This window comes from Stenella coeruleoalba (genome assembly GCF_951394435.1).
Source record: "Stenella coeruleoalba genome assembly, chromosome: 2".
NCBI lineage: Eukaryota > Metazoa > Chordata > Mammalia > Artiodactyla > Delphinidae > Stenella > Stenella coeruleoalba.
This window is the reverse complement of record NC_137147.1, coordinates 157202955-157215131: the sequence shown is the minus strand read 5'-3', so window position 1 is coordinate 157215131 and position 12177 is coordinate 157202955. Positions and strand designations below refer to the sequence as shown.

At 38.5% G+C, this 12177-nt stretch overlaps 1 protein-coding gene across 1 annotated transcript in view; it reads right to left on the bottom strand.

The window, feature by feature from the left end:
• The window catches only part of TASOR2 (transcription activation suppressor family member 2), a 67206-nt gene extending 55857 nt beyond the window's left edge, over nt 1-11349 (bottom strand). The window contains 1 exon segment of the mRNA XM_079912534.1: nt 10821-11349. Coding sequence (XP_079768660.1) covers nt 10821-10881 — 61 coding nt within the window. The 5' untranslated portion in view covers nt 10882-11349.
• Nucleotides 11350-12177: the final 828 nt, after the last annotated feature.

Sequence of the window (12177 nt, the reverse complement as noted above, 5' to 3'; positions counted from 1 at the left end):
ATCATATTTTGTTTTCTTTCTTGCTATGCTGTGTAAAAAGTCAACAGATTCTTTGGAGAACATACTTTCCATATTCAAGATTATGCACTTTTTATTAGAATCACTTCGAAGTTTATATGGTGCCATTTTCAGACATCTGTATAAAGGAACCGGCCTTTGTTCTGGCTCATCAAACCACGTTTACTAATTTGTGCTTCAGCATCAAACTATCAGCCTGCAATGAAATGGCTGCATTAAACACATTACTGTATTTATACACTACAAAGATACTGTTAAGTAGTTTTGTCCTTCTTACAAGAAAATCCTAAGACTAAATTTCTCTCAGGGTCAATTACATTTTAAGACCTGCTTTAGATTATTTTGATTATCACATATAACAAAAGGGAAAGTGACATCTAATCCATACCATAACAATGATTTTTTTTTAATCACCACCACCCCTAGATATATCCCATCACAAATGCCCTGGGCAGAGAATAGGCCTATTTACTAAAGGTGGCTCATAGAGAAGTGGAGGATAACCACAGGGTGAAGCAGGTGCTTCAACTGGTCAAAACAGGCCTCAGGAGTTGGGGTCTTGAATATTTAATGAGGGAGCAGGTGTACCCAAAGGTTCTAAACAGGGTCTATTTCACCGTACCAAGGAGGGCAGAGTCTTTAACATAGAATATTACCAAGGGATTTAGTTATCCAATTAAGTGTTACTAAATTCTTAAGAAAAAAACAGAAAGTATGCCCCAGACACTTCTTAGAAAATTCATAAATAAAAAGAGGCCAAATTTAAAAACAAAAGGCCAATTGAGTTAAACAATAAAAACCAAAAGCTAGTTCTTTTTTTAAAAAAAAAGATTTTTTTTAATGTGGACCATTTCTTGAAAAAAACTTTACTGAATTTGTTACAATATTGCTTCTGTTTTATGGTTTTTGTCCCCCCACCCCTGCCAGCCATGAGGCATGTGGGATCTTAGCTCCCCCACCAGGGATTGAACCCACACCCCCTGCATTGGAAGGTGAAGCCCTAACCACTGGACCACCAGGGAAGTCCCCAAACTGGTTCTTTTGGAATAAGTAACCTTTAGCAAATATAATCAATAAAGAGAAAAAATTAAATATCAACAAAAGAAGGCTAACCACAAATACAGGGAAAAATTTCGAAAATAATAAATTATCACACACTATACCAATAAATTTGAAAATTATAAAAATATAATTTACTAACATTGGTCTAAGTGGAAGAAACATCTGAATAAACCAATTATGATGAAAAAACTGAAAGAGTAGTCGCAGTCCTACTCCTCTCAAAAGACCAGTTCCAGAGTTTTATTGTCAAGGTTCACTTTTCACTTATCAGATTATCAAAAATCCATGAGTTTGGCAATGCAGTCTGTTGGGGAAACTGTGGGAAACAAAGGAAAAGAAAAGCAAAAGACCAGGAGAAAATATTTACTATGAAGGTTGTAAAAGATTTATTTATACATTAAGACAAACAGATCAATAGAACATAAAAATGGAAATTCACAGTTTAGGAGTTATGAATAAGTCAATAAACACATTTCAAAACACCTCCAATTTACAGACTTAAAAAAGCCAAATAAACCCAAGCAAGATAAATATAGATACAGTGAAACAGCAGAAAGCTAAAAACAAAGGGAAAAATATTAAAGCAGCCAGAGACAAGGAACCGAAAGACTGACAGGTGACTTTTCAATAGCAATAATGGAAACCAAAAGACAGAGGAATGAGATCTTCAAATTGCTACAAGAAAATAACTGCCAACCTAAACTGCTATATTTAGCAAAAACATCTTCCTTAAGTGATGGTGAAACAAAGACATTTTCAGGTAAACACAAACTAAGAAAGTTCATCTATTCTAAAGGATAGACTTTAAGCAGAAGGAAAATGGCCCTAGGTGGATGGTCTAAAAGATAAAACAATCAATGAATAATAGAGAAAGTAGCAAAAATGTGGGAAATATAAAAAAGGACTGACTGCAAGACACAATAACAATTCTAAACAGGTCTCCTTCTGTCTTATAAGAATATTAAAAAAAAATTAAACTACATAATAATAACATGTTAAGTCATGAGGGGCTGAATAAAATTAAACTACTAAGGTTCTTGTATTATCTAAGAGGAAGGTAAAGATATTGGTTATTTTATTTTTATTATTAAAAAAAAATTTTTTTTTTGCGGTACACGGGCCTCTCACCACCGCAGCCTCTACTGTTGCCCTCTACGCGCAGGCCCAGCGGCCATGGCCCACGGGCCCAGCCGCTCTGCGGCACGTGGGATCCTCCCGGACCGGCGCACGAACCCGCGTCCCCTGCATCAGCAGGCGGACCCCCAACCCCTGTGCCACCAGGGAAGCCCTACTGGTTATTTTTAGATTTTGAAAAGTCAAGGATGCATGATATTTCTAGGATAACTATAAAAAGAGAAAAAAGTATAAAACTTCTGAAATAATATATGGGGAAAATGAAATGATATAAGATATTAAATAGCTATTTTAAAAAAAATAACAAAAAAGGAGAAAAAAGAAATATAAAACAGCCAGGACAAATAGAAAGCAAAAATAAGAGCAACTGCAGCAAATGTAAATAGGCTATATATCCCAGCTAAAAATGTTTGAAAATTGCATTAAAATTCCAACTGATGCTCTTTAAAATGAGCATATCTAAAGCATACACATGCATACAAATCTATAGCTATCTCAAAAATAGTTTAATAAATGAAAAAACAAAAAATAAACACAAAAAGAAATATATGATAAGACTTCCCTGGTAGCTCAGTGCTTAAGAATCTACCTGCCAATGCAGGGGATACAGGTTCAAGCCTTGGTCTGGGAAGATCCCACATGCTGCGGAGCAACTAAGCCCATGTGCCACAACTACTGAGTCTGCAAGCCAAACTACTGAGCCCACATGCCACAACTACTGAAGCCTGAGAGCCTAGAGCCTGTGCTCCGCAACAAGAGAAGCCACCGCAATGAGAAGCCTGCACACCACAACGAAGAGTAGTCCCATCTCACCGCAACTAGAAACAGCCCGCACACAGCAACGAAGACCCAACGCAGCTGAGTATAAAATATAAACAAATAAATTAATAAAAAAAGAATTAAAAAATAAAAACAAATACATGATAGAGATAATCACAAAGCTAAAAAAGGATTCACTGAAAAGACTAATAAGATAGATGATAAACTACAGGCAAGATGAATTAATAGAAAAGGAGGAGGGGAGTTGGGAACAGAAGTATGCAGTATCAGAAATGAAAAAAGGAGACATAATTACACATTCTTCACACATTAAAAATAGGAAGAGGGCACTTTTAACAACCCTGTACCAATAAATATTACAAATTTAGACAAAATGGACAGAGTCCTAGAAAAAATCTAATTTACCAAAACTGACATAATTTTCTTTAAGAATCTAAGTAATCCTGCTACTATTAAAAAAATTAAATCACTAGTCAAGAATCTGCCACCACCAAAACTTCAAACCCAAGTGGATTCAATGGTAATTTCTACCACAACTGGTTATCCATATGTGAATAAAGTTAAAATTACAGCTATACTCCAAACTACCCACAAATAACAATTCTAAATATACAGACATGAAATAAAAATGTTTAAAATTAAGAATTACTAGCACCACAAAGAGAAAAAGAATTTGCAACCTACTTAACTATCAAAAGATTAGTACCTAGAGTATGTAAAGAAGTCCCAAAGTTCAACAACCCAATAAAAAACAGAAAAATGGACAAAGGATATGAACAGTTAGTACAAAAAAAGAGGGGGGAAAGACCTTTAAGCATATATAAAGATGCTCAAACGGTCCAAGAAAATGTAAATTCAAATAAACTGATACCACTTTTCACTGATCACACTATCAAAACCTATAAATTTATAAGCATATTCCGTGAGGCGAGGTTTTAGGAAAAATAGTCACTTAGGTATACTGCAGGTAAGAGTGCAAAATCCAAGGAAAAGCAATTTGGCAATATTTACCAAAATTTCAAAAGCATTTACATATTGACCCAACAATCAGTTTTGGAAATTAACTGTATAGAAATCTCACATACAAAATGACAACTCTACAAAGTTACTCCATGCACCACTGTTTCGTTTTTTTTTAATAGCAAAAGATTAGAAAAATATCAAATACTCTATCTACTACAGATTAGGTAAAACTGGTACAGCCACAAAGTAGAAAACTGCTTTTCCTACTCTATAGAATGAGTACGCTTCGTCTATACTTATTTGTGAAGACTTCTAGAATATACTGAAAAGTGGAGGAAAATAAGGAGCATAATAGCAGAAATTAGAGTAAGAAGGAGGAATATAAAAAAATACACTGGGGGAATGAGCTGGACAGGTACAGGGAAGAAAGACTAAAACATGCCTTTACATGTTTTTAAATTGTTTAAATAAATGATCCTAGTAACTTTTTTAGCAACAGGAAGAGTTCATCAACTAGTATATATAACATATTTCATTTTAATTCGTAGATATTAGTAAGAAAAAACAAGCAGCCTGTAGAAAACAGACCCTGAGTTTCTTTTAAGTAATCAGAGAAATGCAGTTTAAAACCACAGTAATATATCATTTCACTTCTACCAGACCAGCAAAGATTTTAAAAGTTGGACAATGCCATACGTAGAGAGAATGGAGAGCAAAGGGAGGTTTCATTCACAACTGGTGGAGTATAAATCAGAATCACCATCTGGGAAAAGTTAGATATTATCTAATGAAATTGAACATGCAAATATCCTCCCAATGGATCTAGCATTTCCACTACAAATATGCCCGATCAACAGTACTGTGTATATGCACTTGGAGATGACTGAGAACATTTATGGCTCCGCTAATTATAATAGCCCAAATGTTGGAAATAACCAATATGTTCATAAAGAATAAAATGGATAAACGTATAATATATTCTTTGAGTAGATTATTATACTTCAACAAAAACGAATGAATCACAGGAGTGGTTCCCAAAGTGGTGATGATAATGTAAGTGAGTTTTTGGTATTATATATTGAAATGTGCCATCATTTGGGAAATCTACATAATTCAGTGAACTAGTATCTTCCTCATGACCAATGCATGGGTGAAAGATCCCTTTAAAGTGCAAGCTACCAGACAAACATGTCACAAAGAAAGAAAACTACAGGCCAATATCACTGATGAACATAGATGCAAAAATCCTCAACAAAATACTAGCAAACAGAATCCAACAGCACATTAAAAGGATCATACACCATGATCAACTGGGGTTTATCCCAGGAATGCAAGGATTCTTCAATATACAAAAAGCAATCAATGTGATACACCATATTAACAAATTGAAGGAGAAAAAGCATATGACCATCTCAATAGATGCAGAAAAAGCTTCTGAAAAAATTCAACACACATTTATGATAAAAACCCTCCAGAAAGTAGGCACAGAGAGAACTTACCTCAACATAATAACGGCCATATATGACAAACCCACAGACAGCATCGTTCTCAATGGTGAAAAACTGAAACCATTTCCTCTAAGATCAGTAACAAAACAAGGTTGCTCACTCTCACCACTATTATTCAACACAGTTTTGGAAGTTTTAGCCACAGCAATCAGAGAAGAAGAAGAAATAAAAGGAATCCAAACCAGAAAAGTAGAAGCAAAGCTGTCACTGTCTGCTGATGACATAATACTACAGAGAATCCTAAATACTTTACCAGAAAACTACTAGAGCTAATCAGTGAATTTGGTAATGTAGCAGGATACAAAATTTATGCACAGAAATCTCTTGCATTCCTATAAACTAATGATAAAAAATCTGAAAGAGAAATTAAGGAAACACTCACATTTACCACTGCAACAAAAAGAATAAAATACCTAGGAATAAACCTACCTAAGGACACAAAAGACCTGTATGCAGAAAATTATAAGACACTGATGAAAGAAATTAAAGATGATACCAACAGATGGAGAGATATACCATGTTCTTGGATTGGGAGAATCAACATTGTGAAAGTGACTCTACTACCCAAAGCAATCTACAGATTCAATGCAATCCTTATCAAACTACCAATGGCATTCTTCACAGAACTAGAACAAAAAATTTCACAATTTGTATGGAAACACAAAAGACCCTGAAGAGCCAAAGCAATCTTGAGAAAGAAAAGCGGAGCTCAAGGAATCAGGCTCCGTGACTTCAGACTATACTACAAAGCTACAGTAATCAAGACACTATGGTACTGGCACAAAAACAGAAATATAGATCAATGGAACAGGACAGAAAACCCAGAGATAAACCCACACACATATGGTCACCTTATTTTTGATAAAGGAGGCAAGAATATACAATGGAGAAAAGACAGCCTCTTCAATAAGTGGTGCTAGGAAAAACTGGACAGCTACATGTAAAAGAAGGAAATTAGAACACTCCCTAACACCATAAACAAAAATAAACTCAAAATGGATTAAAGACCTAAATGTAAGGTCATACACTATAAAACACTTAGAGGAAAACATAGGCAGAACACTCTATGACATACATCACAGCAAGATCCTTTTTGACCCACCTCCTAGAGTAATGGAAATAAAAACAAAAATAAACAAATGGGACCTGATGAAACTTAAAAGCTTTTACACAGCAAATGAAAACACAAACAAGATGAAAAGACAACCCTCAGAATGGGAGAAAATATTTGCAAATGAAGCAACTGACAAAGGATTAATCTCCAAAATTTACAAGCAGCTCAGTATCAAAAAAACAAACAACCCAATCCAAAAGTGGACAGAAGACCTAAATAGACATTTCTCCAAAGAAGATATACAGATTGCCAACAAACACATGTAAGGATGCTCAACATCATTAATCATTAGAGAAATACAAATCAAAACTACAGTAAGGTATCACCTCACACCAGTCAGAATGGCCATCATCAAAGAATCTACAAACAATAAATGCTGGAGAGGGTGTGGAGAAAAGGGAAGCCTCTTGCACTGTTGGTGGGAATGTAAATTGATACAGCCACTATGGAGAACAGTAGGGAGGTTCCTTAAAAAGCTAAAAATAAAACTACCATACGACCCAGCAATCCCACTACTGGGCATATACCTGAGAAAACCATAATTCAAAAAGAGTCATGTACCACAATGTTCACTGCAGCTCTGTTTACAATAGCCAGGACATGGAAGCAACCTAAGTGTCCACTGACAGATGAATGGATAAAGAAGTGGCACATATATACAATGGAATATTACTCAGCCACAGAAGGAAACAAAACTGAGTTATTTGTAGTGAGGTGGATGGACCTAGAGTCTGTCATACAGAGTGAAGTAAGTCAGAAAGAGAAAAACAAATACTGTACAATAACACATATATATGGAGTTTTTTTTAAAAAAAGTTCTGAAGAACCTAGGGGCAAGACAGGAATAAAGATGCAGACGTAGAGAATGGACTTGAGGACACAGGGAGGGGGAAGGGTAAGCTGGGATGAAGTGAGAGAGTGGCATGGACTTATATATACTACCAAATGTAACATAGGTAGCTAGTGGGAAGCAGCTGCATAGCACAGGGAGATCAGCTCGGTGCTTTGTGACCACCTAGAGGGGTGAGATAGGGCGTGTGGGAGGGAGATGCAAGAGGGAGGAGATATGGGGATATATGTATATGTATAGCTGGTTCACTCTGTTATAAAGAAGAAACTAACACACCATTATAAAGCAATTATACTCCAATAAAGATGTTAAAAAAATGCAAGCTAGACCAATAGGTTTTAATATCGCATAGTTTGAGAAGTTCATTGATTCCAAACTCTATATTTCAGCTAACCGTTAAGAAACTATTAGGTTTTGATGAGTATTAAAGAAAAAGATAACTATTTAAAAGAATATTAAAATATTCCTCCCTCTTCTAAACATACAGCTTAGTGAGGCCGGATTTTTTCATATACTTCAACTAAAACAGTATATTGCAACTAACTGAATGCAGAAGCAAACATGAGACTCCAGTCATTAAATATATTTGCGAAAACGTAAAACAAAAACACTCTTGCCACTAACTTATTTTGGGTGTTGGAACATAGTTATTTTTCATTAAAAATGTTGTTTAAGATGTAGTAGGTTTACTATTATTAGTAGTAGTATTTTTTAGAGGTATACAAATCTATAAGCAATACACCATATGCTTAATGTTATATGTAAATATACCAACATCTACGTTTAAAATTGGTTGGTTTTAATATCTAATATGATATAATCCACATAAGCAAAGGATCTTTGTGGTCCTCAATACTTCCTAGAACTGTGAAGGAGTCCTCAAGTTTCTGAATTGAGCTATAGGTACATGCTTCAACAGGGATGGATCTCAGAAACATAACGTTTAACGAAAGTAATTCACAGAGTACACAATATGATTCTACTTAAAGTTCAAAAACAGGTGAAAGTAAACAATATGTTGGTTAAGGATACATATATGGTTGATAAAACTGTAAAGAAAAGCAAAGGGATAATTAACACAAAATTCAGGATGACCATGGTGATGGGGGCAGAGAATCCTTTGTTTCTGGAGAAAGGCACACACCAAAGGCTTCTAAGGTACTTGTGATGGTCTATTAAGCAGAGTACACAGATACAGTTTTTTGTTTTTGTTTTTTAAAACAGTATATACAAATGGTATATTTCACAACAAAAATTTTAACAGAAGAAACAAGGAGACATACCTATCCTCTTAGAAGGAAAAACTCAAAAGAATGTCTCTTTTCAAATTAATCTATAAATTCAATGCAATCACAAACAATATCTATCCCAACAAGATTTTCTATAGAACTTGAAAAGATGATTTTAAATTTCATCTGGAAGAAAAATGCAAAAGAAGAGCCCAAAACTTTTTTCAAAAGAAAGTACCAAACTATGTTATAAAGCTACAATAATTAAAACAGTGTGGTAGTAGATAAATGAGTCAAAGAAAAGAAGAAAATTCAGAACTCAATTAAAAAAAAAATCAGCAAAGTATATGACCTGGCCAAAAATGCTTAATTTTCCTACTACCCAAGGAAGATAAACATTTAAATGAGATGTTATTTCAACTATTAGAAAATTAGTAAAATATTACCATCCGGTGCTGGCTAGTGGGGAGATAAAACACATCTTTTGAGAAAGTGAATATAAAAAGGTACAATCATTTGAGGGTAATTTAATACCATTATTATCCATCATTCTCAGAAGCTATCAAGTCTACGATTCATAGAAATACTATGATGAGCACATGAAACACTGCTTATAATGGCAAAAAAATCACTGCAGCATTTTAGTTATAAGGGAAAACTTGAAAATAATTTAAACGTCCATCAGTAGAGGAATGAAAGACTCATTTGACAAATAGATGCCATATCTATTTAATTACACTAAGTAGATATATCACACTGCATTTATTTAACAAACACTACGTCTCAGTTAAGTTTTTAGACACTTTGCAGATTTTAATTCATTTAAGCAACTATGTCTGGATTACAGGAGATGCTCCTGATACAACTCTTTTTAAAAAAGAACTGGTTACACTTGGACAAATGTCCTGAAAACACAAAATTTCAAACACTGTTCTTTGTCTTCCTTAAAATAGTTGTGAACACTGTGTCACTTTTAATTTTTCTCCAGTATGAGTTATTTACTGTTGTACTGAGTATACTGTATAGAGCTATCCGGTTCTAGAAGGCAGTTTTTCAACAGAAAAGTATTTTTACACTATTAAGGAATAGCAGCTTTGTTATAAACCTCCTGAGTAGGCTTACTACCTATCTCATAGCCTATAATATTAAATATATCCAAACCCCTTTCCCCTTCTAATGCTTTTTCAGGGGAACACCGTGGGCCCTTGGATCACCAACGTTACTGCAATAACACCGTATGCTTGCACAGCACTTAACGTCTGGAATATATTTTCAAAAACCTTACTGTTCTAATTTTACCTTACAGGGAGAATAAAGGGTAAAAGAGGTGTATTTAAATATATGGATTTCAAATAGACAAGTGGTGATTAAGAGAAACTTGAGGATTTTCAAAGGATCTTCCCCCCAATTTTGAGGTTAATGTGCCACGTTCTCCCACAAATGCTGCTTGGTGCCACCTTCAGACAAACTGCTGGGTTGAATGGACCAACCTACGATGACGCGCTACTTCGGTTTTCAGCTAAATGACCCTCCCTGGGGAAAGACCTCTTCTATGCCTACTTTAAAAAAGAAAAGGTCACACACGGCCAATGAAGTCTATACAGAAGGAAAGCGGAGGTGCGGACTTCACCAAGAATCCTTAGAAAAGTACTTCACTGCCAGTCCCAACCCAAGGAGCAAAGAAAGCTTCAGCTGGCTACTTCTTACAACGTCCACGGGGATGCAGCGGTCCTCTCACAGGCAACTCAAAGGAAGTGCTGAACCACCCTACACTTTCCACCTCCGAAAGGGGAAACAGGAATTCTGACGCCTTACACACCTGGAAGACGCTGACTGACTAGAAACAGGTGAAGATCGGTGTGTTAGCAGCTGAAAGCGGCCACAGGTGGAGTCAGAGCCGAAGCAGCAAAGCAAAAGCGATTCTGAAAACCTCCGACCCCCGCCCCTCCCACCCAGAGCAGCGCTACCAGGCAAGAACGCGTGAGTCAACTCAGCATCCATGAGAAGCATGCAAAGTCGACTGGAACTCAATTTTTCATTAAAAAATAAAATGACAACAACGAACCCCGCACAGCCCGAGCGGCCACGCCGGGCACTCGGCCCCGGAGGACGGGCTCCTCTCGCCTGCCCTCTGGGTGGGCGTTCACGAGAGGCAGTCTCACCTGTCCTGTGCGCCGCCGCCGCCCCCGCGGACCGAAGATCAGCGTTCAGTTTCCTCCCCATGCTAAAATGCTGTCCGCGCCTCCACACGCGCTTCCTCCCCTCAGGCCCTCGAGGCCAAGCGTGACAGATCCCGTCGGACCCTGCCAACCAGCCGCGCCCGGGCCAACTCCCCGGGCCGGGGAGCCTTCGGGCCGCCCCTTGCAGGGACTCCCCCTCCTCTCGGTTCCACAGGGCCCGCGTTCGCACAGGCTCGTCAGCAGCGCGCGGGACCCTCCACGTCGCAAACAGTCCTTCCTCTCCGCCCTTGTGCCAAGAACGCCGCCCGGGCGTCGCGGGGCGGCTCCGAGGCGCCGGCGGGAGTGACGCGGGACCGGAGTCCAGGCTCGGAGCCTGCAGACCTCGCCGCGCTCGTCAGCCAAACGCTGCTCCTGCCCCAGAGGGTCATAGGAAGGCACGAACGCTGAAACTCCCCACCACCTGAGGTAACAAGTCGACTTTCTCAGTGACTGACGCTGGAACCCGGAAGTAAAACCCCACGCCCACAGGAAGCGGAGATGGGGGGAGAGAAAGTGAAAACTGAACTGTGGCGTCCCTAGGAGGCAGGAGCCAATCGCTGGGGAGAAGCCAACGCGCAGGCGCGAGCTGCGGCCGTCGTCCACGCGGCGCTCACCTCTCTCCTCTACGCAGGCGCGAGCCCGCGGCGCGGCCCGGGATTGGACAAAGGATTCTGGCGGGCGCGGTTGCCCGGCGGGCGGAGCGGGGCGTCTCGCGGGGCTGACGCGTTACCGGAAGCGGAAGGCGCGCAAGGGGAACCGCGGAGGCGCGGCCATGACGGCCTTGAATGTGTTTGCGGGCGTCTTTCGCCTCACCGTTGGGAGTATATACCTCCTTGAGTCTCCTGCTACAGCTGCCGCAGCGTTGCTTGTCTTGTCTTGCCCAAAAGCGACGTTTACGAAATCACGCCTTTGTAGTAATTTAATAAACGTTGATCCATGTAACATTTGTTTATGTGGTGGGTTCCCTAGGAAAACACCACTAGAAGTTTCTATTCCATGCAGAGTTAAGGGAATAGCATTACTATAGCAATGCTGTTACCACAAATAGCATTACTTATACCAATCAGAGATACTAGGTGATGCACTTAACCGTGAGCCAGACACTGGGCCACACTATGGGAATAGAATAATTTACTCATTCAGTAGCATCTTTTATTGTTTACTGTGGCCAGGTGCTGAATTAGGCACTAAGATTACAGTCATGAATAAGCCAGATAAGGACCTGCACAGAGTGGAGCTTATTCTAGAGGTGGATGACAAACAGTAACAAGTAACACCACCACCACCACCAGAACAGAAC